Source organism: Vicugna pacos, chromosome 21, assembly GCF_048564905.1.
Source record: "Vicugna pacos chromosome 21, VicPac4, whole genome shotgun sequence".
Lineage (NCBI taxonomy): Eukaryota > Metazoa > Chordata > Mammalia > Artiodactyla > Camelidae > Vicugna > Vicugna pacos.
The window spans coordinates 27,817,670-27,845,009 of record NC_133007.1 but is presented as its reverse complement, the minus strand read 5'-3'; the positions used below and the strand labels follow the sequence as shown (position 1 = coordinate 27,845,009).

Below are 27,340 nucleotides of genomic sequence, written 5' to 3'. Positions count from 1 at the left end.
AGTTAGGACTATTCTTCAAACTGAAAAATTTAAAACACGTAAGACCCTTTCAGCCTTCAATGTCCAAGGTAACCTCCAAGGATCTTCAACACTTACCGAATGTTGTTTTTTAGCCTTTTGGTACAATGCGGGCATCGGAAAGATGTGGCGACCTTAGGGAAGTTTGTGAGCTGGGCTACTTTGCCACCATCCCTTCCATAGTAGAAGTCATCCACTAGCATAATAAGTTTGGTCTGGACGGCATCACCCACATTCTCATTTGGCTCTGGTACTTTGGTAGGTGGTGACAGAGCAGGAATAGGTGTAGAAGAGGGTGTGGAAGCAACAGGAGCTGTTTTCTCAGGGGATGGGGGCTTTGCTGCCGATGGGACACTGGGTTCTGAATCCAGAGACTTTCCTTTCTTCTGGTATTCAACCATTTCTGGGCAACAGTACTATAAAGAGAGAAGACATCTGATCGTCCTGGTTCTCCTGAGGGTTGGGATGTGCTAACTCCCCAACTTCACTAACATTCCTGGGTAACAGTCTGGTTCTAAGTATTCTCAGCCAGCTTTCACCCTGCGGTTTTCTATAATGCTTCCAGGTTTTACTCTTTTCTCCTGTGTGTGTGTATGTGTGTTTATAACCATACGCCACTCCAACACCACACTTTGTAGAGTTCTCCCTGTCTTAGACCCTTTAACCACTTGCTAGAATAATCTGGCTCTGAGCTCCCTGGCAGGAAGAAGCCCCAGCCTTTACATCTGGACTAAAACCAAAAACCCAAAAGGCTAGAACTGGAAACCGGTTAACAGCTCCCGATTCAGCCAACGACACAAGAAACAGAAAGCGAAATGAGGCCAACCTGGTTTGAGTTTTGATTAGCCAACAAAACTGTCCTCCTGTGCAATTTTAAAACCTACTTACAACTAAGAAATCAAGGTCACATATGTTATCTATTTGAGGGTCTTTAAATGTAACCTATCACATTCCAGAGTACATTCTAAAACAGGCCAAAGAAGAAGTAACCCTTTGAAAAGCTTACAAGTCATTTCAGAGCTCTTGCTTCACAAGCTCCCAAAACTACAGGGCCATTTAAGCTGCATCCCATCACAGGCAGTATCACTTACACACATGTGACCTCTCAAAGCTTCAGTAACACGGAATTGAGCATTACACCGTGGACATATCTTCCGTCCACCATCCTGGAGGTCAAACACTGGGATGGAAGAGGTCACTAGAAGAAGTGAGAACATCGATAAAATTAGTTAGGATGATACTGGGAAAAGATGACTGGCCTTTTGGAAAAAGGTTAAACACTCCCAAAGGGGCATATTCAGGTTGATAAGCAAGCATGAGAAATCACTATGAGGCAAGTTCCTTTTATTATTCTTTGAACTCTAGGCAGGAGCCAGCAAGTTATAGCTCATAGACCAAATCCACCCAGCTGCCAGTTTCTGTCTGGCTCATGAATTAAGAATGGCTTTTACAATTTCTTCTTTAATTGTGGTAATAAATATGTAACAAAAAAAATTACCCTTAACCATTTTCAGATGTTCAGTTCAGCCGTTAAGCACATGCAGTTTTGTACAAGCACTCCAGAACCCTCTTCCTCTGGCAAAACTAAAACTCTATACCTACTGAGCAACAATTCCCCATTACCCCCTCCTCCTAGACGCTAGCAGTCACCATTCTACTTTGTCTCTGAGACTGACTACTCTAGGTACCTCATGAAAGTGGAATTGTACAATTGTCCTCTTGTGATTGGCTTATTTCACTCAGCATAGTGTCCTCAAGGTTCATCAATGCTGTAGCATGTATCAGAATTTCCTTTTAAAGACTAAATAATATGCTACTGTATGTATACACCATATTTCATTTATCCATTCATCAGCTGATAGACATCTACGATGCTTCTACCTTTTGACTATTGTGAATAATGCTGCTGTGAACATGGGGGTATAAATACCCGTTTGGGTCCCTGCTTTCAATTCTTCTGGATATATACCCTGAAGTGGAATTGCTAGAACAGATGGTAATTTCATATTTCATCTTTTGAGGGACCATCACACCATTTTACATTCTTACTAGCAATGCACAAAGGTTCCAATTTCTCTACATCCTCATCAACATGTTATTTCCTGTTTTTTGGGGTAAGAGCCACCCTAATGAGTGTGAAGAGATATCTCACTGTAGTTTTGATTTGCATTTCCCTAACGATTAGTGATGTTTAGCATCTTTTTGGATGTTTAATGGCCATCTGTATATCTTTTTTTGAGAAATCTCTATTCAACGCCTTTGCCCATTTTTAAATTGGGTTTTTGTTCTTTGTTGTTGAGTTACAGAAGTTCTTTATATATTCTGGATATTAAGCCCTTATCAGATATATGCCTTACAAATATTTCCTCTCATTTAGTGGGTCGTCTTTTCACTCACTTGATAAGTGTCCTTTGATGTCCTAAAGCTTCAAATTTTGATGTAGTCCCATTTATCTACTTCTTCTTTTGTCGCTCATGCTTTTGGTGTCATATGCAAGAAATCACTGCCAAATCCAATGTCATAAAGGTTTTCCCCTGTGTTTTCTTCTAAGAGTTTTATGGCTTTTAGTCCTTTTGTTTAGGTCTCTAACTCATTGAATTAGTTTCTGTATACACTGTATGGTAAGGGCCCAACTTCATTTTTTTGCATGTAGATATCCAGTTTTCCCAAAATTGTTTAAGGTTTTCATTTTTAAAGGGTTGAAACAAAAGCAAAAGAGTAGTATTTTCTGACACACGAAAATTATATGAAATTCAAAATCCCGAGTCCGTTAATAGTTGCGGTGGAGAATGGTCACATTTATTCACACACCGCCTGTGGCTGCGTGCATTCACAATGGCGGGGCAGCTGCAGCAGAGACCATACTGCACATAAAGCCTCAGGTATTTACTATCTGGTCCTTTACCTGAAAAGCTTGCCAACCCCTGCTCTAGACCGTTGAAGACCCTTATGCACATATCCTCCTACACCTGAAAACCTCTTTACCAAATCCCGACAGGGCATGTGCTTTAAAGTATTGCTCAGAAATCCACCTCCCCCATGAATATTTTTTGATTATCCCGCCCATCGCTGATCAATCGATCCATTTCACTAACCTCCAAAGCACAATTAACACAGAACTCCTTCTGGCTGATTCAGTTATACCTTTCACAAGTGGCAATCCCCTTTACTACACTAAACTTTCTGTGACAACAGACTGCAGCAACTACATCCTATCTTATCTCTATTTCATAGTATAGAGTTCTGATACAACAAACATTTCATTTTTTTGAAATGACTGGCTGCTCAGTCTTTTGGGTTATGGTACCTTTCATTGAAGCCTCAGGTCCGCTGGTTCTTTGAGAGCCATGGGCAGAGCTGTTGTTGGATACCACCAGTGGCCCTGCGCTCTGGCCCAGGGAAGGGATGGTGTTGAGAGTATTCACCAGTTTGGCCACTTCATTGCTATTTTCACCTGTAACCCCAGGTCGCTTCACGGTGACAAAGCTGGCAATGCTCACTGCAGGTGGAGAAGGGAAGGAAGGAGCTATGTTGGCCAAGTGATAATTACCTGTTCTTTGCCTGTCACCACAACCCAGCTCTGCCATCTCCTCTTCCCAAGCCTCACCTAGCTTGGGATTCGGGGTCTGGCTGGATTGGCCCGGAGACTGAACGGCAAGCTGCCCCAGGGAAGTCGGCTGCGTGGCAGTGGGAGTGGTGGAAGTGCTGGGAGTGGACTTGGTCTGCTGAGACTGGGACTGTGGGACGGTGCTTCGAATGGTGAGAGTTGCTGGGATGACGGTGGTGAAGGTGTTGGTGGTGGGCCGCACAGGCATGGTGGAGCCTGGCCTCACAGGGGTCATCTGAGAGAACACTTGTGGGACTCCAACTGTCGGCTTAACAAACTGGGTACCTGGGGCTTCAAAAAAGAGACAAAGAAAAGTACCAGATCTTGGTCAGTGAGCTGATCTATAATACATTCCCCTTGTCTTTACTGAAAATACGGAAATAGGAAAAGATTATTTCCCCAAACTGATTGGCAACCATCAGGTTACCAAGGGGAGCAGAGATTCCAATGTCTAAGACAACAGGTGACCCAACCTGATAAAAGAAATCAGCCTCAGTAATCAGCCCAAAAAACATTACGTTGAAAGAAGATTCCCATCAAATCCTCCCCAAACACCTTATCACACTGCCTTTTCTATTCCAAGAATAAAATCAGAGACAGTTTGACCTTGGTACTAGAAGAGAATAGACAGGTATGGAGTCAGAAGCAGTGTGGGTATATGTAGGCCAAAGGGCAGAGCTGGTCCTGAAAACAGCGATCTTTCTTTCTAAGAATACTAAAGGAGTCTTCCATTCTCTTATATAAACTCAAATAGAAGACAGACTATGCCATTCTACTAGAATGTTCCAAAGTCTCTTGGCTCAACTATAGACAATTCCACTGACACATATTTAAGAAATAGCACAACTAGATGGGATAGACTCATCAGACTGCCCCCAACTCCCCTGTAAGTGAGTAGGAGGTATAGATGAAACAAGATTGGCCTTAAGTTGCTAATTACTGAAGCTGGTTTGCGTACATGGCCAAAAGCCTGTGAGCTCTGAGAATAACAACAAAACTTAGGAAGATAAGCTACAGAGATACCCCTACTGCAACCAAATTAAGATAATTCTTTTTTGGCCTAAATTCTAGTAAACTTACAGACACTAAATAAAGAACTGGAGGAAAATTTTTAAGATTTTAAAAAATTATCTTTCAAATCAGTTTCTCAAAGAAAAAAAATACTAACCAGTCATTGGAATATTTATCCTCAAAGGGTATGTCATTTGTTTAAATTTGTACCCAAAATCTATGTTATAAAATTAAAGCAAAATAAACTTCATAATCTCATCATGTAAGTGAGCAGACTTACAAGGAACAGAGAATTTGGAGTTTGCGTTAATAATTTCTTTCAGGATAACAAACTTAATACAGCTGAAAAAAACAGCAGAAACAGAAAAATTGACTATATAAACCCTATTTTATTACCTCATGATGGGTGATAAGAAGTTAAAGAGAAAAATAAAAACACCACCCCGGCCAAAAGCTAGAAAGGTTTTTGGGGGAGGGTATAGCGCAGTGGTAAAGTGCATGCCTAGCATGCACAAGACCCTGGGTTCAATACCTAGTACCTCCATCAAAAATAGTAAACAAACAAACCTAATTGCTTCCTCCCCACAAAAATAAATAATATTTTTAAAAAGAAAGTTTTTAAAAACTGGAGCTTAAATCAATATGATTTTTGTATTTTTAGATTTTCCTTAAATACATTTTTTAAATGACCTTGAGTTATTTTGAGACAACAAAAACAAATCTTCTGGATGACAGTTTATTCCAAATGGATAGACATTTTTCCTTACCTGGGACTAATGTAATTGGTCTAACTGTTTGGCCTTGCTGTACGTTCAGCACAATCCCAACCTGATTCATTGCATTTTGTACAGGCCGGACATTTCTTACGGGAAATCCCTGCATTAAAAAGCAAAATGGTCTTTAACATGGAGATAAGCTAATACTAGCAGAGACTGTGGTAAGCCCTACCATCCAAAAAAATGTCCATACTCTTACCTAATGGTTCTCTCTCTAGAACTAGAGTTTTAAATGACTTAGATGGAGAAATTTTGGAATTTTAGCAAACTTTTCAGTGACAAGTTTTAAAACTGGAGAATGAGCTTTGGTACATGTGGACAAAAATGAAACCTACTTCCTGTCTTAAGAGAACCTCAGCTTAAAAAAACTCATCAAAACTTATCCATGGACTGGCCCCTAAATTGGTAAAGGCATAGAAGGGGGAAAATGACAATAACAGTATTCACTGAAGTGATTCAACATACAAACAATTTTAAGAAATTGTTTCCAAAGTCCACTTCAAAGGCCAAATACCTCTGGGAAGTTTGTAAGAGAAGGCAGACAAAAGTATTTGCCTTTACATTCCACATTCAGCATTAGGCTTTCAGCCCCAACTCACATTACATATCAAACAAGTCATCTTCCTTCTCTTCCAAAGATCTCCCTGCAATTCATCAATTTCAGACACAGATTTCCAAAAGTCAGCTAATTCACCCCCATTTTAATAAAAACAGCCCAAGCAAAGGGTAAGAAGCCTTGAGGGCCAAGTGTTAGGGCTTCCTAATTCAAGCTTCCCACTCATTTCTGTCCAGACCTCAATCAAATTACTTAATAGCCCTTCAGAGGTATAAAGAAGAAATTACCCAGCTATACGCTATACTGGGCCTTCTACTAAAGTCAGCATCAAATTAAAAAGTAGCAAATAAGAAAGCCAGGCCAAAAGACAGGACTGGAACCACTTCTAATGATGCTAAAGACTCAAGTAAGAGCCTTCAAGGGTTCATGTAGTCTTTCTGTCCTTCTCTACCAGGTCCCACAATTCAGAGTCCTACTTACCTGTGTAGTGATGAATATTGGTTGTGAGGCCACAGGCGAACTAGTCACATGATTGGCATTCTGCATGACCTGGACAGGCCTTAATACTGGTTGAGTGACCATTGTACCCAGACCGGGGGTTGGATTCTGGGTTAGGATAAGTGGCTGTCCACCTTGTTGGACCAAAGAATTGCCAGCTAAAGGATAAAACGAAGAAGGAAAAAACCAATGTAAGAGAAGACAAACGCACAATTTATAAGCAACACAATACTCTTAGATAAGAAATGGCACCCCACATATCAAGATATCCAAGACTGTCACTCACCTCTCAGGTTTAATGCCCTCAAACTTACCAAAAATTTAAGCTTCACCCAAATCTACAACTAATACAGAAAAATGCAGGTAGGGGAAACTCACTAAAATCTCCCCCATATACCTTAACTAGGGATGCCTTTACACAGCAAGACTTCTACATGGCTATGACTTTCACTCTGATGGCTTAAGTGACCACACACAATCTCTCCATACCAAATTAGCAAAACAAAGTAACATAGTTCTTTCTCCATATTTTAACTAGCTAAAGCCCATTTTATTGAAATATAATTTGTTAGCTAATTCACCTTAATCTTTTTAAAAAGAGGAATATTCACCAACAAACATTAGTTCAGAAGTACACAGAATCTAAAGAATGGGATCTCTTCCTAGTGACTCAAATATCAAAAACGCAACAGATTCCCTAAATAACCACTGCCTTTTACAGGTATGGGAACACAGAGATTCACAGGCTACCTTCTTCACATCAGAACTGATAAAGAAAAGACCTAGCTAAAATTCATCAACACCAGGTAAAACTGATATGACTTATAAATATTAACAAATATAAATATTAAAAACTGGCTAATTATTTTTGAAATGTTTTAAATTATTTTTCATGTGAGAAAAAAGTAATTTTGTAAATGTTTTTAAGTGCTCAATTTGACTAAAAATCAGTAAGACTGAATTTCCTTATTTACAAAGAATACTCCAAAACAGAAAATTTCAGAGTCAATACACCTAAATTAAAGATTCAAGCAAAATACTGTCTCAACCTTTTACCTCAAATAACCAGAATGGGACAGACTCCTCTGAAACTTTGTTTCACTTGACAGATGTTATCACTACAGTTAGCAACAAAGAGACCATCAGAGTGAGTATAACAAGAGGCTATCAATTAACCAACAGTCGCTTGCCCCATGTTCTCCCCAGAAACTGAGTCTGTCAGTGGACTAGACCCTCACAGTTACAGGACCAGCAGACTACTGATTACAGAAGTTGACAGATAAACAAAAAATCCCAAGTTCTAGCTATGCTAACTATACTGGCAATTTATTGACGCTCTCTATATACATACATGTATATTTTTAACTTAAATATTTTATTATGAAGAAGTTAAAGATATATAAAAATAGAACACCATAATAAATCACCAGGTACTAGCTTCAATAATTACCAGCTTAAGGCCAATTTTGTTTCATCTATATATCTCCCACCCACTTACCAGCTCCCATATTATTTTGAAACAAGTTTCAGATCATATCATTTCATCTATAAATATTTCAGTATGTATCTCCAAAAGACAGGAACTTAAAAGAGGGAATATCAACACCAATATCATTCCTAAAAAGCATTATAATAATTCTGCCTATAGTTCACAATCTTGTATGATATAATTGAAATTTGCTCAAAGAGTAGAACTTAAAATGTTCTCAGTAACCTAAAAAAGGGATAAATATGTGAGGTGATGGATGTGTGAATTAATCAGATAGTGGGACTCTTTTTACAATGTATACGTTTATCAAATCACCACCATGTACACTTTAAATATCCTATAGTTTTATCAATTATACCTCAATAAAGTTAAATATATACAATAATTCTTTAATACCAAATACCCAGTTAGATCAAGTTGACAATTATATTCTTTTAAATAGTTTATTTTAATCAGATTACAAAAGAGTTCACAAAGTACAACTGATGAACATTTCTTAAGTCTCTTACTCTATAAGTTCCCCATCCATCTGTTTTTACTCCCTTGTAATTTATGGTTGAAAAATATTGATTAAGCAAAAACACATATTTTCTTTTCTTTTTATTGAAGTACAGTCAATTACAATGTGTCAATTTCTGGTGTTTTCTATTCATTGTTTTAATTGCTAGGGTAAAAGAAAATAAATTATCTATTATTTATCTAAGCCTAAAAATTCTTAAGATAATCACTAATCCAACATCTTAATTAAATATAGGACAGGAAGAATGGAATTTTTTTTTCCATTTATGTAAAATCAACCAGCATTAGTAAGTCTCAAAAGAAGGACCTGGTTCCCATGGAACCTGCACATACTCTACTACTATAAAGAATGTTAACACAAGCATTTGCTGCAAATATTCTCTGACATCAGGGTCATGTTTGAATTTTGGTGGGTTGTTAGGACTTTTCTAAAAATAAAGTGCGAACAAAAAAGTGGGTTTCTAAGCCTAGATTAGCTTTAGAATTCAACTGAAAGCAAAAGTTACCATATGGCAAAGTCACACTGGGCAAATACTTATTTAATGAATTCTATGAACTCATTCTAATAATTCCAATTCTAACAAATGAGCGGTTTTTAATGATTTCTTCATTCTTATTAAGTCTTCCCTAGAAGAAATTCTGACAATCCAAAGGTCTTCCAAAGTTCTATTTCCAGAGGATGAAAGAGGAATCAGAATCCTGAGGTTTAAAAAAGCCTTTAAAAGAATTATCCAACGAATCCCCTGTCTCTAAGTGTGCTCTCAAATAAACTAGGTACCCAGCCATAAAGTGATTAAATAACAGAAGGAGGTTCAGCAGCTTCTCTCACATGTTCTGTTTGTCTTACAAACCTGAAGGTCCTGATTTTTTTTCCTTCATTCTTTTGAGGTTTACTTACACAGCCTTAAAACCCAGAGAAAAGACGACTACATGGAGTTGAAATGGGCAAAATAGGAGTTGAAAATCCTAACTATAGTAAAAAATTTACAATATTGTATTCACATCATTCACAGCTCAGAATTAAGCAGTGATTTAGTTCACTTCATGTTTCTTTCCGATGCAAACATATGATCAGTCAGAAACAGAAATAATTTCTAAATGCTAAGTGGCAGGTTATGAAGAACAGCAAAAAGAATAGTAAAAATGTTCTAAAATTTTATTGCCAACACTTTCTTTAAAAAAAAAAACTTTACTGCGATATAATTCACATATGATACATATCACTCAAAGTGTACAATTTAGAGGTTTTTAGCATATTCACAAGGTTTGTGCAATCATCACCACTATTTAATTCCAGAACATTTTCATCACCCCTAAAAGAAACCTTGTACCCATTAGCAGTTACTCCCCATTTTCCTTCCCCAGCCCAGGTAACCACTAATCTAGCTTTCTATCTCTGTAATAGATTTGCCTATTCTGGGCATTGCACATGATTGGGGGTCATACAGTATGTGGCCTTTTTGTGTCTGACTTCTTTCACTTAGCATATTTTCCAAGGTTCATTCATGTTGTAGCATATATCAGTACTCCATTCCTTTTCATGGTCTCATAATATTCAACTGTGTAGATATACCACATTTTGTTTATTCTTTCAGCATCTTAAGTTATTTCCAATCCTAGGCTATAATAATGCTGCTATGAATATCTGTACACAAGATTTTGTATGAACATGTTTTCAATTCTCTTGGGTAAATAGCTAAGAGTATCTGTCGGGTCATGTAATAATGAACTCTACTATGTTTAACTTTTTGAGAAACTACCAAACTATTTTCTAAAGTGGCCACACCATTTTACATTCTCACCAGCAATACATGAAAGTCTGAGTTTCTCCACATTCTCACCTATACCTGTTACTATTCATCTTTTTGATTACAGCTATCCTAAGTGAGTATAAAGTGGTACCTCATTGTGGCTTTGACTTGCATTTCCTTAATAACTAAAGATGTTGAGCATCTTTTCATGTGCTTATTGGCCATTTACATATCTTCTTTGGAGAAATGTCTGTTCAGATCTTTTGCCCATTTAAAAAACAGGTATATTTGTCATTTTATTATTTCACTGCAGTAGTTCTTTATATATTCTAAAGGTATGTCTCTTTTCAGGTATGTTATTTGCAAAATGCCTCTCCCATTCTGTGAGTTGTTTTCACTTTGTTTGATTGTTCCCTTTGAAGCATAAAAGGTTTTAATTTTTATGAAGTCCAATTATCTATTTTTTCTGTGGTTACCTACACTTTTGGTGTCCTATCTAAGAAACCACTGCCTAAATCAAGGTCATAAAATTTACATCTATGGTTTGCTTCTAAAAGTCTTAACAGTTTTAGTACTTACATATAGGTTTCTGATCAGTTAGGGTTAACGTTTGCAAATGGCATAAGGTATGGGTGCACTTCATTCTTTTCCACATGGAAAAAGTACCCACTTGTTACTATATTATTTGCTGAAAAAACTATTCTTTCCCCATCGAATAGAAAAGGATTACTTTTTTTTTTTTTTTTAACCAACTAAGCACTCTGAATGAAAAGACAGGTATTTCGGAGTAAAGGACAAAATCGTGTCCATCCTCTCTACCCTCGCTGCATTAATTATTTTAAAATAATCTTGATTATATTTTAACATTTGATTCATATAATGTTACAAAATTTAATGATAAAACAAATACTCTTGAATCTACTATTCAGCTCAGGACTACGCCATTATAAATATTATCAATGTGTTCCTACTCCTTCCCAAACCCAGCCTCCCTCTCTCATACACAAAAATGTTCCTTAAAATCAAGAGTCAAGGAAATGCTTTCTATGTAGAGGGCAAGGAAAATAACGGAAACAACTAAATTATAAAAGCCAATCAATGCCCCCAAAAGGACACTTTAAAAATATTATTGTTTGAAAAATGTTCAAAATGGAAAAAAGTAATAAAAATTTTTAAATTTTTAAAAAATAAAATGTAATTATTGGAGGAGGTAGCAGCTAATGGTGGCCAAGAGCCAGATTGTTTTAAAACTAGTTTAAAAAAGGAGGGTGGGGAGTAGGGAAAAAAGACAACTTTTTAACTTTCTAAAGAACCTAGTACACTAAAAGGGAAATAATGGTGAATTGCTTAGAAGTTACTTTCCCTTGCTGTGTTATCAATCTAGTAAGTAGACAATATACTATTTAATTAAACTGAAGGCTTACAGGGAAACTCTGTTATAAGAGGGAACATTTTTTATTTGCTCTGTTCTGAAGTCTCATTCCTACTCTTAGGCTAGCATTCCAAGAGGATCTGATTAAAGAAAAGTTACACAATTGTATGCTTAAAATAAAATTTAAATTAAAGAAGTTAGACAGATTGGGTTTATTAATATGTGCTTATCTACACATGAAAAACTTTTTGAAAAACACATAAGACATACGCAACTGTGGTTATCAGTCTATACCTTTTTTTTTTTTTACCAGAACACAGGTTAACAGTTTAATTTGAATACTAGAGCTTTCTGAAATAAAATAAATATTTATATTTCAAAAAACTTTTATACACAGGCCCTAGGCAGGTTCAGGAATCAAGGGCCCATTCAAGGAGAATAGGTCATGACAGGTCATGTCAGTGTCATGAGATTCTCATCATGGGCCTTGGAACACTGGGATCAAGGAAAAATTTAGCTAAACTAGTTGCTAATAGCACTTTGACAGACTATTTTAAGAGAAACATAGGAAGGTAGTGTAATACAGGAGGAAGCCCAAAAGTTTTGAAGTCTAAATAACTCAAAAATCCAGTGTAGCCACTTACTATTCGACCTTAAGTACTTTATTTAGACTCTCCAGGCCTTCATTCCCACATCTGTAAAATGAGGGAATTCTGTAGATAGTGGTTCCTCATCTTTATATATAAAAGGGTGGCTATTTATAAGTTTAAAAAATTCTAAGGATTCTCCATGTGATAAAAATTATATTTTTAGTATTCAAAGATTAAAAATATTCTGATGGAAATTATAAAGATTTAAGTTTAATAATACTTCAAGTTGACATTAATATGAGGAAAGAGCTACTGGTGAGCACTTATTTAGAGCAATCTATTAGGGCAATTTGACACTGTCTATCAAATTTTAAATACTTGACCCAGCAATCTTACTTTATACTACAGATGTGCTTACACAGCGAGCACAGATGTAATACCTCAGAATGTTCACCACAGAACTGTTTGGAATCACAAAAAACTGGTATTGTAATAAACATTCAACAGTAAGGAAGCTAAATGATTATATCCAAAAAGAAGAACACCATATGCACTTCTAATAGAAATATAAATGGATACAACATTTCTAGGTGGCCAACCCAGGAAAAATACTGATCAAAATCCTTAAAAATTGTGATAATCTTTGACCCAACAGTTTGACATTTAGAAATGTATTCTCAAAACTAAGAACGTGAAAAGAGAGAAACATGTTCACAATAGCTCTTCAAAGTAGCAATACACCCCTTTACAACTGATTGCTTATAACAGTCAACCAAACAACAGGAAACAATCATCAAAAATGTTAAAGATTTATTAAAATGAGAAGATATTCACTACATATGAAGGGGAAAAAAAGCAGGCAAGGAGTAATATAGAATCTGTATGGATCCATTTTTATAAAAAGTAAATCACTACACACAGCATCTAGACATATTTAAAAGCACATATTAAGTACAGAGTAGGTTACAAATAGTTATCTCCAAATAGTGAGATTACTATTAAAATTGTTTTCTTCCTTTTTCAGCTGTCTGCTTTTTCTATAGCATACACATTACTCTTGTATTAATAAAGTTATTTAATTTTTAAATGAAATAAAATAAAAGTCTTCTGCAGCAGGGCAATGACTCTACAAAGGTGCTTATTCTAGACATGACTCTTGAGATATAACTTGCCAATAACTCATTTACAGAAAGTAGAAAGTCACCAAAAATGAAATAGTAACCAATACTATATAACTTCTCTAGTCAATAAACTCACTAAAAACACTACTCTTTCACCATTTCCTTCAGGTAGACAACAACCCTATCCTATTTTCCATAGGCAGGAACCAATAACCAAATGAATCTGCCAAAGAAAATACGGTACAAAACTGCCCTGGGAGAATTCTTACCAAACTTGAGGGGTTCTTCTAACAAAAAACAAAAAACAAACAAAAACCCAGATCTCTTTAACAGTTAGGAATTTGGGGTTTATATTTTCTGTCCTAGATATTATCAGCAGTAAGAAGCAGCTGCCCTCTGACTGACCAGTATCAACTGACACAGCACTAACGCAGCAGGAAGAGCATCACCTACTTTTCGTATCAGAGAATCAGTACTAAACTCACTCCAGCACCAGCACAACCACCAAGGTACCTAAAACTGAACAGGTACAGCTGTTCCTAAGACCTTTTTTATTCTCTCACCCCTCTAGCCCAGGAAGAATTTCCCAATAATCCCACTTACCATTGTTGTTGGCAATTAGTGTGACAAGAGTCTTCTTTGTACTGTCGCTGTTCTGTGCCCCGCTGCTACTAACGGTGGTGGATGTAGAGAGGTGCCCAGCAACAGAAGCATGAGCAGCGACGGGCACTGGAGCCGAGACAGGCTGCTGGCTCACAGAAACTGTGGGGAAGGGGAGGCACAGTCACTTGGAGACAGGGACAGATGACACTAAAGGATACTGTTCTAATCTTCCCTTTTCACCTTGTTGGGGTCTCTATAGCCAAAAGTTTCTTGCTTAATTTGTAAATCTAACTGTTCACCTGATTTCTCGTCCTATGTGTCCCTCACACCACCAATTAGACACAATGCCTTCCTCTTTGTCTCACATTTCCTGGTTAATTAAGTTAGATTACGAGCTCACTAAACCGGGATTTTAATGTTTTGCTTATATAACACAAGCAAACCTCTAGAATTCAAAGGCTTATTATCACCACTACTGGTCTTCATAACCGTGCATAGTAAACTGTCCATTAAGACCCTGAATTATGTCCTGTTTCAGCCCAAATCAATGCCACCTTCAGGTCTCAAGGTAGGAAAGATAAAAAAATAAAGAGCAACAGACACAATTTAGGAGGGAAAAGAACTACCACCCACTTTCTGAATTCAGGGCAATCTAGAATTTGGCCCTGCAACATCACCTTTTTGAAAGAGAAGCTAATGAGCATAAGTTTGTAAACTGTCCATGAAGGCAGACACAAAGCAAATTCTGCTCAGCTGACAAAGGAAACCAAGTTCAAGTAAAACAAAAAATCCCAAGACTATGGGAACCTGTTTTTGACATGGTATATAAATGAGCACTGACACACACTACTTTGCATTCTCATTCATACATCATTTGATAAGAGGATTGTTGATGCGTTTGATAAACATTGGTTAATCCAACTCTCAATGTTTTAAATGAATTAAACATAGTGTTTCTAGCTGTATGTATGAAGAAGCCAAAGCACTTACAGACTAGAGCATGGGGTGGGGGGAAGGTACCACCAGTGCCACAACGAGGCAACCCTGGATTCTTAAAGTCCTTCTCCACCTCACACATTCTTAACAAAAATGCCGTTCAGTTGAGTCAGTTTAAACAACGATCTACGATCAGAAAGTTTTTATTACCTGGAGTAGTTTTATCCACTGAATTATAATCCTCAACTACAGAATCCTCAATGACATCACTGATTTTCTGCCATGGCTCCAACTCCTCCTCCTCACATTCCATAAACAGGTCGGTGTCCGCCATGCTACAAGAAAAAAAAGATTACTGACCTCAGAATGGGAGAAATAGCTTTATACAAAATATGGAATCAGATTCCTGAACCTGTTGGTAACCCACGCCCTTCCCCTTTGTGCTCCCTCCACCATTTCCCCTCACCTTCCCCCATTTCCAAGGTTCCAAAATATAACTTTTATTCCTAAAAAAATTCTTAATGTAGAAGAGTCCACAGCAGATTATTTAATAATTAGGATTATAAAAATTTAATCTATTATAATACCCAAGGCTGAGATTAGGGTGAGGTGAATCATGCAAGTGGAGACTCAGTTCCTATTTTTATTTAAAATGGATATTTTGCTCATTATGAAATTTTATTAACATTGAGCTATTTACAATGATACATTAAAATACTGTTTATCTTGATTACTGAGCTTTTCTGCACCCAAGATGAGACCCTCACTTGTCCCACTAATTCCAGCCCTACTACTACTACCTACACTCCACCGTGATCTGGGGAGTCAGCATTTAATCTGAAAACACTGCTTACATTACATTCTTCTTTTAAAGATAAAACCTACACCTTTGCAATGCAAAGAGCTATTACTGCTATGCTGCCCTCCAATGTCGGCTGACTAAAGGTCAACTTCTTTGTCTTAGAATGGGAATAGCACTACCGGTCAAGGTTCACACAAAGCTTTTAATGCAAAGGCTCTCATTGCCCTTAGTATTCTTTTCACCACACCCTTAAGCCAAAAACAGAACAAAACCACCAACCTAACCACTGTGTTTAAGTAGTCAGGTCCATACAATTTGACAGTATTAGCTTCTAAGATGCCCAATAGATGGCAACGTTCCCTTGAAAATTTAAACTACTCCAGCAGTGCCGTAGTGAGGAGCCACAGCCATGCACCCATAGTTTTAATGGGTAAAGTGCTTAACTTGACTCTAAGTGGCCGCTAATATTCTATTTTAGTTATTTCTGACTTCCTAAACCAAAACTACAGAGAGAAGATATGAGCAAGAAAAGAAAAAGCTCTCAAGTATCAATTTTAATTTTCTTAGTTTCATTTTAATTTACATATACAAAAGACAATACTAGCCAGAAATTGAATTAAAAAGAAGCCAAATCCATATCACAGGCATTCTTTGAGCCAAGGCTACACAACGTATTTCTGTATTTCCAGTCTAGTTCCACTGAAAAAGGTAACATTTTAAATAACATTTTTCTAACTACTTAATGTTATACCATTGTTCTTTGCTGTGTAACTCTCAGAGCTCATAGCCAACACGTAATTAATATATACATATCTAACACCCAGCAGAATGAATATAAACTGTGCATGACAAGGACTACAGATGGTTTTCAAGGACTTTCAGCTGTGACCAGCTGCAAGCAAACTCTCCATACATATGCTGAGTGATCTGTAGAAAACTTTCCTTAGGAATAAACAGAGCTATCTGAATGCATATTGTGGTTTTCAATGTCATGCCTGTGGATATTTTAATAGCACACCCAAAGGCTGCTCTTTTTTACCTCAACTGTTCATAGTATCTTAAGAGACTGAGTTCATATTTTATTTTGTCAAACAATGATCTTTAATACAAACAACTAAAGTTTCTTCTATCTGACAAGAGTGAAATTATGCTGGTCCTCCCATGAACAAGGTATTCTAAGAAACAAAGAGTGGAAAGGGCAGATCTGAAAAGATGGCAAAGAAGGATGTTTGTATCCTAACTATACTTTTGTCAAGTGAGAAAGAAAAATAACTCCTTGGGTATATGCTCTGCCAAAACAACCAATGTAAATCAAAAAATGGAAAGAAAATTCAACTTAGAAAATATTTTTCAAGGTTTTTACAATGCAGAAGACGAAGTTAACCAACTAGGCTTGTCAATCCAGAAAATAATAAATCTGCTGCCTGAGCATATTATATAGACTTACACCCAAAACATCTCTGAAAGACACTGAAACCAAGTTTTTCAAACAATTAGTCCTTAATTCTGATCTAGACTCTGCTATCTCAGAATGTGATCATTCCTTTCACATCAGCATCTATAGCTCAGGGTCAAAAAATTAACTACTGAAAAGATGGGAAATGCCACAACAGAGATATCAATCTAAATTAAGTACCTTGCAAACTTTAAAACTGAAAAATGCAAATTTAGCACCTTTCTGTAGTTTTCCAGTTATCAAAAAGGAATCTTTAATAATATGATGAACTGCTGTATTTAATATCTCTACCAAGATGCTCAAGAAAGAAATACCATCATTCTTTGTGATCTTTCAAGTAATTCATGGCATATAGTTTACCTTTCAACTACTTTTGATCAAATAAGACAGTAACTACTAAATATGCAGTAGTAAAATGTACGTATCTTCCCAAACTATCATTCTACTCATGTTTAACTTCTTTCCACACCTAACCTTCAACAATTTCTCACAAGGAAAAAAAAAAAAAAAACCTGGAAATTTCCCCTGTCTTTCCTATTATTTAAGGGATAAATGTACTCAGAGGCTTGAAATATGTTTCACACTAAAAAACAAACAAATTCATGTTGAATTTCAATCCTTACTCAATTTTGGGATGTTTTCACCTCTTCTGAAAAAGTGCCAGGCAAAAATGTGAACTTCAGAAATGAAAGGCTGGCACACAGGGAGCACAGTGCTACAACAAGCAGAAAACTTGGATAAGCAGTAAATTTGAGAGTCATACTGCTACCAAGGGGCAAACTTCCATTGTATTACAACCACGAATCCCTGAAGCAAGACTGTAGTGATTCCTTTTCCGCTGTTTTTAAAGAAATATAAATTTCAATTATATATGAGTAGACATGCATCCATCACCCAGCTTCAAAAGTTATCCACCAATCTTATTTCACCTATGCCTTCTCCTTCGAATTATTTTGAAGTGAATCCTTAATATTATATTCATAAATACTTTGGTATGTAACTCTACAAGAGAAGGAACTGAAAAGATCATATACCCAAAAAAAAAAAAAAAAAGTACCATCAGGGGGAGGGTATAGCTCAGGTGGCAGAGCACATGCTTAGCATGCACGAAGTCCTGTGCACAAGGTCCTAGGTTCAATCCCCAGTACCTCCTCTAAAAATAAATAAATAAGTAAACCTAATTACCTCTCCCTGCCTTAAAAAGAGGAAAAAAAAGAAAAAATACATTAAAAAAACCCCACAGTATCAACATGCGTAAGACTGATAGTCTCTTTAATATTAACTATCTAGTCAATATTACAAATTTCAAATTCTCTCAAACACCATACATTTAAAAGTTTGTTGATTGAGAATTCAAATAAGGTCCACATACTATGATTATTTGATAAGTTTCTTAAGTCTCTTTTAACTTACAGTTCTTCCTCCATCTTTTTTTTCCCCTTGCAATTTATTTGTTGAAGAACCAGGTCACCTCGTGTAGTTTCTACAGTCTGGATATCGTTGATTACATACACATGGCATTTAATATATGCCTCTGGCTTCTATATATCCTGAAATTGATAGTTGGATTTAGAGACAGGTTTAACATTTTCCCCCCCAAAACTACTCATAAGGGCAAGATTTTGTTCCATCAGGAGATATGCTCAATGCCTGGATCTAGTCATTCTAAATCTATCATTCCCTTTTCATTTAACAACTGAAACAAAATATACCTACTATTTGGCGCAGTTCATGTAGTGAAAGTCTTGATTCTTCCCATCTTGCTTGATCAAAATGATTTGTTTCACTAGCTTTTCCCCCAAGTGACCAACAAGCCTGTTCTTAAACTATCATTACATCACATCACAGACTTAAGCATATTTGATGTGTTTTGAGTCACTGTAGTTATCCTTAATGACACTCAAAGTGTCCTATTTGGGCAGGTGGGAACTTCTCAACTGGCTTCTGAGTCCTTCTGACACACCCTTAGTAGTGTTTGATAAAATCTTGGCTATCTGATAAACAAAATGTTTCAGGCTCATCTCATACATTTCCTGCCCCAGACCTAGAATCAGCCGTTTCTCCAAGGAGTACTAATTCCTTTTGGTATGGAATGGTATTCCAAGATCACAGTCTGGATGCTAGGGAGCCTTTCTGCTCACTTTAAATATAAAATTATCTCCTTATCAACCCCTAACTAATAGTTATCTTCAATTTCGCTTCTTTGCCATTTGGCAGAAAAACTTCACATCTACAAATATTTGTCTTAGAAATCTAAACAAAGTTCTACTTTCTCCTGAAATTATTGAGATGTTTCAATCTTTTAAACTTATATTTATTAAATAATTGTCATTACTTTCTTCTTTTCCCAATTGCATATATTCCCTTTCCCTCCCCCTAACAAGATGCCTACATCATCTTCCTCACTGGCAGAATTTACATATAGTTAAATTTTAAGGACAATCAAATTTTAACAAAGAGGATGCAACATTTAATCAAACCCTTTAGCAAGTAACTATTTTTTTAAAGACTATCTTTTCTTGAATGCCAAAATACAAATCACCTCAAAAGTCTGAAACAAATTTTTAAACTATTCCTAACAAAAACTTTATCCATAACACATAGCTTATAAGGTTCTTTTCCAAACAAATTAGGAGGTGGGAAGGGGATTAGATAAAGCAAAAGACCTATACCTTGACTTAGAAATGAAGAGCTCATTTCTACCTTCAATAAACTTCTCAATAAAGCTAAAAAAAAAAAAAAGTCACCATATTCCTTGGTTCTCCAACATACACTAAGCTAAGCACAGTCCAAGTTTGTGCAGAAAACCTGCAGAAGGAAATCGTGTTCAACAGCTATATGTAAATTATATAAAGGGAAACCTATATCATTAAGGAATCCACATATGCCAGTGGATTTTATGTAACTCAACAATAACAGGGATAATTTGCTCCCCAAGACACCTGGCAATGCTTGGAGACATTTTTGGTAGTCATAACTAGGGGTGGGGTGGCGGCAGGGTACTGCTGGCATCTACCTAGAGGCAAGAGGCCAGGGATGCTATTAAACATCCTACAATGCACCGACAGCCAAGGGCTTATCTGGCCCAATGTTAACAGCGCCAAGATTGAGAAACCCTGATCAAACTGAAGCCATGTTCTGAAGGGGAAATTTTTTAAAAAGTCATTCCACATTCTATGCATAAAGAACTCTCATTTCTTTTAAAAATATTTATTCTCTCTGCAACAAAGAAGATGGGCAGGACAAAGTTCCTATGAATTGTTGAACGGTCACATTTTATACTGCGAAAACATTTTTATAACTCACATACATCTTGTTTGTTTCACCTTATAATCATCTACCTGTGAAACTTGTTCCTGCCTAAGTACCTAATTTCTCCTTATAAAACATTAGCATTACAATGTTAGTCCTCTAAACTTATGGTTACTATTGGTATTTGTTACTATCGGTATTAACTGGTGAATAATCTTTGTGAAGATAAATGTCCTAAATCCTTTAATCGTCACTTCTAAAATTTCTGGTTTTTGACTTATCATTCCTCTATGGGTTGCTTTTGCTAAATATATCAGCTCTTCTCGCCTCTTCAACTTTCGAATCATTTTCTCAGAAGGCAGGGAACCAAAATGACATGATGCAACCTAGGTCTGTGACCTTTCTCAAAGTCTTACTGTTATGCTTGAACTTAAAGTTACAGAAGTAAGTCTATCTCAAAGATGAAAGTTATGACAATAAGTTTAAATAGAAAAATGTTAGCCAATAATGCAAACTCTACCTGTCATCTGTTTGGTCTGTGGCCTGTTCTGTTGTTAAAAAACAAACAAAACCCACTGACAAAAATGTTTAACCTGAATCAAATCAAGCATTTAAATTTAACTTTCAGTTTATAGGAAATACAGCAAAAGAGGAGTAAGTTAAGCAGCACAAGGATATAATGAGAATAATTCACAAAGTAGGACATTTTATAAGCAAATAATCAGACAAATGAAGAATACAGAAATTCTATGAAACTACTAACTTGGTTTCTTCAAAAACGTCAAACACATACACACCACACACATGATCACCGGCATGCATGCACAGAGGAGACCAAACAGATTAAAGAAAATAAGAGCTAAAGAGACCTAACAAAAAGAAACATGAACCTTTTTTGGATTCTGGATTATAAAAAAGCTACAAAAGATGTATTGGGGCCAACTGGAACATTTGAATGACCAAACAGATATAAGATTATACTTGCGTATTATTTTTAGCTTTCTTAGAAAGGATGGTGGAGTTAGAGTTATGTAGGAGAATGTATTTATTCTTAGCAAATGCATGTACTATTTAGTGGAAGCATCATGACTGACTTTCACGTGGTTCAGCAAATACATATTTTGGCATTTTCTTATAGATAGCAAATATGCTAACATGTTAAAAATCGTGTCTAGGTAGTGGGTTCATTGTATGTACTCTTTTTAGCATTCTTTCACCTTTTTTACATGCATAAAATTTTCTTAAAATGTTGGAGGATCAGATGAATAAGGTCTGATAATCTAATGGAAACACAGTGACTACACAATTGATAACACTACCATTTAATTGAAATTGGCTAAAAGAGTAGAACTTAAATGTTCACACACACACAAGATAAATATGTGAAGTGATTGTGTTAAATAGATGGGGGAATTCTTTTACATTGTTTATGTACATGAAATCACCATGTATGTAACATGTATACTTCAACATCTTACAATTTTGTATGTCAACTATAGCTCAATAAAGTTGAAATTTTTTCTTAAAAAGGAAAAAAGAAAAAAGTTGGGGAGAAAAAAATACCTACTTATATTTTAGTTGTGATATTTTGTACCACTATATTCTGCCATTATCTTTTCGCCATTTACTAAATCAAACTGGTAGTCTTGTTGATTGAATTTTCTGTTAACTTGTTTTCATTTCCAGGAGAAATTTCTACACAGATTATATACACACATTTCTTAAGATGTAGCACAATAATTAAATAATATTAGAAAAAAAAATCCAAGTTGGGTTATACAGGTTACCAAGGAGGCACTGTAAGACAAGATGAGCAGTGCCATCTTCCATTAGTCAAGACATCCTAATTATCTGGCACCTTGGTAGCCCACTTGGTTTCTACATTTTGTAGTAGTAATTACACTGGTAACATGATTTCTGTGCACTCAGTAGGCTTTACTCAGTACTGCAGCTCACACAAGACTATCAGGAGTTCCCACAGTCTTTTACTTCTTTGGCATTCATCTTTCCATCCATAATACAGGGGTACCAGATACCTATCTTTCTAAGGAGGACTGACTAATTGTATCTTAAATGCTGGCAAATATGGTAGTCTACTTTATACTCAGGTCATGTAAAATCAGCTCATCGGTAAAAGCCTATATAACTGAAAAGGCAAGATACAAAGAGATTCTTTAAAATCTTATTTTAAAGCAGCAGAAAGAATCCGTCAGATACAACTGCTAGTCTGTTTTTGAGGTATTTAATGGGCAGCAAGTGTTGACCTACCTCCATCTCAAATAAGATTAGAAAAACATCTGTTTTCTACCAAACTCTTGAGACAGATTTGGCTCTTGAAGCTTTGAATTCCTTTAATTTGTCTGGTTCTTTCGTAGCTCTAAACTAAATTCCAAGAATGAAGAATTCATATCTAACATTTTTGATTCACTGCTAGTGCTTACCCACCCAAAAATCAAGATAAAAAGAACACTTGGAACAGGAAAAATGTTTTTAAAAAAACAAAAAGAGAGATAAACAATAAAGATCCTCAAAACAACTGGCATTTGTATTCAAGTTACCTCAATTTTTAGCTTTAAAAGGGATTAATTCCAGAAAGCCTACAGGGCTGAATACTTGATATGGCTATAAAATTATTGTTAAACTTGCAATAAGAAGCTTTTATTTACCTAGTTTTTTGAATGGCCCATTTCGTCCCTCACAGAAACCGCTATAGAACCTCACATATAATATTCACAATGGGTTCTTAAATAGTCTCAATATTCTGAAACATAAAATATTTTCCACTTAACTGGCAGCAAATATCCTATCAAGAAGCACCCAAATACTAGTTATGTGCTTTTCACTAAAACAACTAAAGTGAGCAGTAAGTTTCCTATTTTTAAAGGGTTCAATATTCAGTTCCTCTCCCAAGAAGAGCTCTTCTTTACTGACAGTTGTATGCTGTCTAAATTCCATTTCTACTCCCTCAAGTTCATCGAACTGTAAATACTAGCAATGCCTTAGTCAATTTCCTTTCTCCTCTCCTCCTGAGTTACATGTAAAAATACGTTTTTGCAAATATTCCTTATTATCACAAACCAGACTGCCAAAGAATCTACCAAAGTCCTACCATATTGATATTACAACAAAGACACCAGCAGCTCTAAGGTTTTAATTTAAATCAGAAATCTCCACCTTCAACAAAAAGACATATGTGGAGAATAAAGACTGAAACATTATCTGCAATATATTTTATTTTACTATGTTATAACCAGGCATTATTATGCATTTTACATTCATTATCAATGAATTCTCACAATTATATGTTCTAAGCAATACATATTACATGAGGTCAAAATGGAGGTTTAGAAAGCTTAGGTAACTTCCCCAAGGTTATAGCTGGTTTGAATCCTGGCTGGGATATTTACTAATCTTTTTTGCTCTAGAATTTTTCCCCAAGTCACTGTCTCTTACATTATTAACTCCAACTAAAATTTGTAAATTCTCCAGAAGTTCCTAAATGGAGGCAGATTTGGATGATATGAGGAATCCCAGTGATTCTCAAAGTTTTTGGTTTTGGGACCCCTTTACATTTTTAAAATTACTGAGGACCACGAAGAGCTTTTATGCGGAGTTTATCCCTTGATATTTACCATACTAGGCATTAAAACACAAGAAGTTTAAATACTTATCAATACATTTAAAAACAATAAACCTATTAGATGTTAACATAAATAATATTTTCAATTAAAAATTACCATTTCCCCCCCAAAACACTGAGACAGATAACCTTGCATTATATTTTTGCAAATCTTTTATGTCTAGGTTAATAGAAAGCAGGTGGATTCTCATGGATGCTTTTGCATTCAGTCTGTTTTGGTTAAGTATAACGAAGATCTGCTGTCACAAAAACAGAAAAAGGGAGAAGTATTCTAAAAACCTTTTCAGGTAACTGTGTATACTGATACAATACCAAAACTAGACAAATGTTGGTTTCTTAAAGGATACTTGTATCTTGGAATCTGAAACTCTATCAATAAATGTTATGTTTAAATTCATTGTTGTATCTTGCACTTTGAAAGGACCTTTTACTCATGGTGATTTTGAAACATCATGCATCAGTAATTTAGAAAATACAGATTTACTGAGTTATGTCTAACTTTCAAATGTTGACACATTTCATTATACATTTAAAAAAAGTCATTAACACTGATGTTGTAAGAAAAGTCCTTAAAACACTGAGAAGCTGTCAAACTTGAGATTCAACTTCTCAAAAAATTGATTTTTACTCTTAAATTTTTATCACTGGTAACAAATATGGTCAACTGTTTTCCTTGAAGAGACAGGCTCACTTCATTTGTTCTCAAGAAAATATCCAAAAACACTCAAGCGTAAAAACTAGTTGGTGAGTTGTTCTTTCAAGTAAAAATACTATTCCAGGAAACCAGCAGCTCACAACTTAATCTCACAAATGCTTTTCCTTATGACAAGGACCATACGTCGGTAGGGAGTGTACATTATGCACACTTTCCATTTGGTCAGACTCTTAAAAATTAAAAAGACATTTACTAAAGGCTGAGATTTAATACCAAGCATTGCTTTGGGACCATCAGTGCAAACGTCAGTGAAACAGAGTCTTCGTATTATTCTTAGTATTATTTTGTAAATACTTATGATCTTACAGCTCTCCTGAAAAGTCCAGAAAGGATCCCCAGGGGTCAGAGAACCACACTTTGCAAACTATTTTCCTAGATTATACTACTGGTTCAAGGTGAGAGTGGAAACTAACAAAATCCTGTTCATCCCTCAAGTCTTCATTCTGTTCCTTTAGTTTGAGATATGCCACCAACACACCAGCTGGTATGTCATAACTATAATACAGGAAAGGAGAAGGAAATCAAGGACATAGAGTGCCACTTGTTTTAAGATTATATCCTGTGCACCTTTATGCGAGACCAGTAACTCAATATGGTGGTTATCTTGATCACTCGCAGCTGAAGGACTGCAAATTATAAAAATGTAGAGATGGTACCCCACCACCCCATCCAAAAAAGACCCCCAAACCTGCACTTTCAGCAATCTCCAAGGTACTTTCTATGCACCCTCAAGTCAAGAACGGTTGTGCTAAGTAGTTCTAATTCAGAGTCCAACTCCCTGTTCCAAGAGCAACGGGTCTCGAAATTCCACGTCGTTTGCCAAGAAGCAGCCCTCCACCCCCGCCGTTTTCCCCTTCATCTAAATGGGAAAATTCCTTTGAAAGTAAAAGTGCGTTTCTACGAGGTTTTGAGCTGTAGTGGAAGGTCTCTAAAAGTGTAGACACAGCCTGCAACAAGACGATGGCTGTTCCGAGATAAGACAACTGTATCTCAATTTCCATCTCGAAAGAGATTGGGCTAAAGAACTTACAAGATTCTTTCCAGCTCTACCTTCCTCTGAGTTGAAAATGTCCAAGACAAGCAAAGCAACGCCCAGTATTAGTAACAGTTTGAGAGAACCCCGCGTCTGACGGGACAGGAAATCAAGGTAACTCGCAGAAAGGAGAGAAAACAGGTGGATCAACGACATCACACCTCTTCAGTAGGTGCTGAGAATCTAGAGAAAATAGTCCCTGGGATAAACATGGCGCCCACCGCGGCAGGATATAATCGTCGGCAAATACAGATTTTTCCGCCCCATCCCATTTTATAAATCACGGCGCCATCCCAAGGAAATTTTAGGACCGGGGGAGGAGACTTTGTGAACTAACTGCAATGCACTAAGGCTTGGGACGTACTATAGGACCGAGAGGGGATTACATAACACAGGGAGAGGCTAAGCAATCACTCATTTCCCTCCTCCCGCTCAAAAAGAGCGCCCCACTCGTTCCCCGGCGGGGGTGGGGCGCGAGGACCGAGCACTGCCCCCACCCCGAGGGACGTCGTCCCGCCGCCCCTCCCGCCCGCCTCCCCGGGGCGGCCTCGCCCCCTCACCCGCCCCCACCGCCGCCGCCCGCGCCCCTTCCCCAGCGGGCCGCCGCCCGCGCCCGCGCCCGCCCACTCCTCCGAGACGCCTCGCGCCGGGTGTGCGTGTGGACGTCGGGTGTGTGCGGGGCCGTGGGACGCGAGTGCGCGCGCGCGCGCCGCGCCGGGCGCCGGGGGGCGGGGGCGGCCGGCAGGCAGGCAAGGGCTTCCCTGGCTCGGCCCGCCGCGCGGCTCCCGCGGCTCACGCACTCACACACGCGCTCGCGCGCCGCACCCCACGCCTGTCGCCGCGGGCCGCGCCGCGACTCGAGGGGGGCGGGGGCGCGCGCCACCGGGCCCCCGCCCCCACCCCTCGCGTTCCCGCCCCATCCCCCTCTCATTGTCTCGCCTCGGAATGCCTCGCCGAGCGAAAAGATAACGGAACCCCCGGGAGAAGGGGGTGGGGAGAGAGAAGGCTCGCTCGCTCACTCACCTCCCGTGGTCGTCGCCGCCGGTAGTCTGACCCGAGGAAGGCGCCGTCGCCTTAAAGGGACCTTGCACCCGGCGCCGGGAGAAGGGGGTGGGAGCAGGGGAGGGGACGGGGGCTTGTGGGGAGACGGAGACGAGGGAACCGTTGAAAGCTCGTCTCCCCGAGGGTGAAAGGAAACCTCCCTCGGGTTCCAGTGATTTGGGGTGGATTTTTTTTTCCCGAGGGGGGCGGGGGGGGCCCCGAGGGAGGGGGGCGGGGGGGCCAAGGAATGCGGCTCCGTGTACGGAGCTGGCGCGGGGGAGAGAGACTTCAACTCCCCCCACCGACCCTCTCGCCCCGCGGAGGGATACGTCTCGTCACTTCCGCCCTCCCCCTTTCGTGGTGTTTCCATTGGCTGGAGCTCGTGACACGTCACAGGCTCAGCCTAACCCCTGCCCGGGCTTCTTTTCTAGTCAAGTTTGTCTGGGCCTGCAAATAAATAAATAAATAATTTTTTAAAATAAAATAAAATAAAAAATAATTAGCGTCGGAAGCAGTATCTAAATTTTGATGAGAAAAATGGGATTTCCAAAGAA

At 37.7% G+C, this 27,340-nt stretch overlaps 1 protein-coding gene across 7 annotated transcripts in view; it reads right to left on the bottom strand.

The window, feature by feature from the left end:
• POGZ (pogo transposable element derived with ZNF domain) overlaps positions 1-26,925 on the bottom strand; it is a 40,049-nt gene extending 13,124 nt beyond the window's left edge. For 2 of the 7 annotated variants that reach the window (XM_015250147.3, XM_072946573.1), the window contains exons 1-10: positions 26,769-26,925; positions 18,519-18,655; positions 15,058-15,182; positions 13,912-14,070; positions 6,449-6,624; positions 5,404-5,512; positions 3,626-3,916; positions 3,326-3,544; positions 1,110-1,216; positions 97-434 (exon numbers count right to left, since the gene is read on the bottom strand). In XM_015250147.3, the coding sequence (XP_015105633.1) occupies positions 97-434; positions 1,110-1,216; positions 3,326-3,544; positions 3,626-3,916; positions 5,404-5,512; positions 6,449-6,624; positions 13,912-14,070; positions 15,058-15,182; positions 18,519-18,532 (1,538 nt within the window). In that variant the 5' untranslated portion in view covers positions 18,533-18,655; positions 26,769-26,925. Of the gene's footprint in view, positions 1-96; positions 435-1,109; positions 1,217-3,325; positions 3,545-3,625; positions 3,917-5,403; positions 5,513-6,448; positions 6,625-13,911; positions 14,071-15,057; positions 15,183-18,518; positions 18,656-18,817; positions 19,733-25,742; positions 25,762-26,768 lie in introns of those variants that run through there. The other 5 variants (XM_072946572.1, XM_072946571.1, XM_015250148.3 and 2 more) reach the window with 5 other exon arrangements.
• Positions 26,926-27,340: the final 415 nt, after the last annotated feature.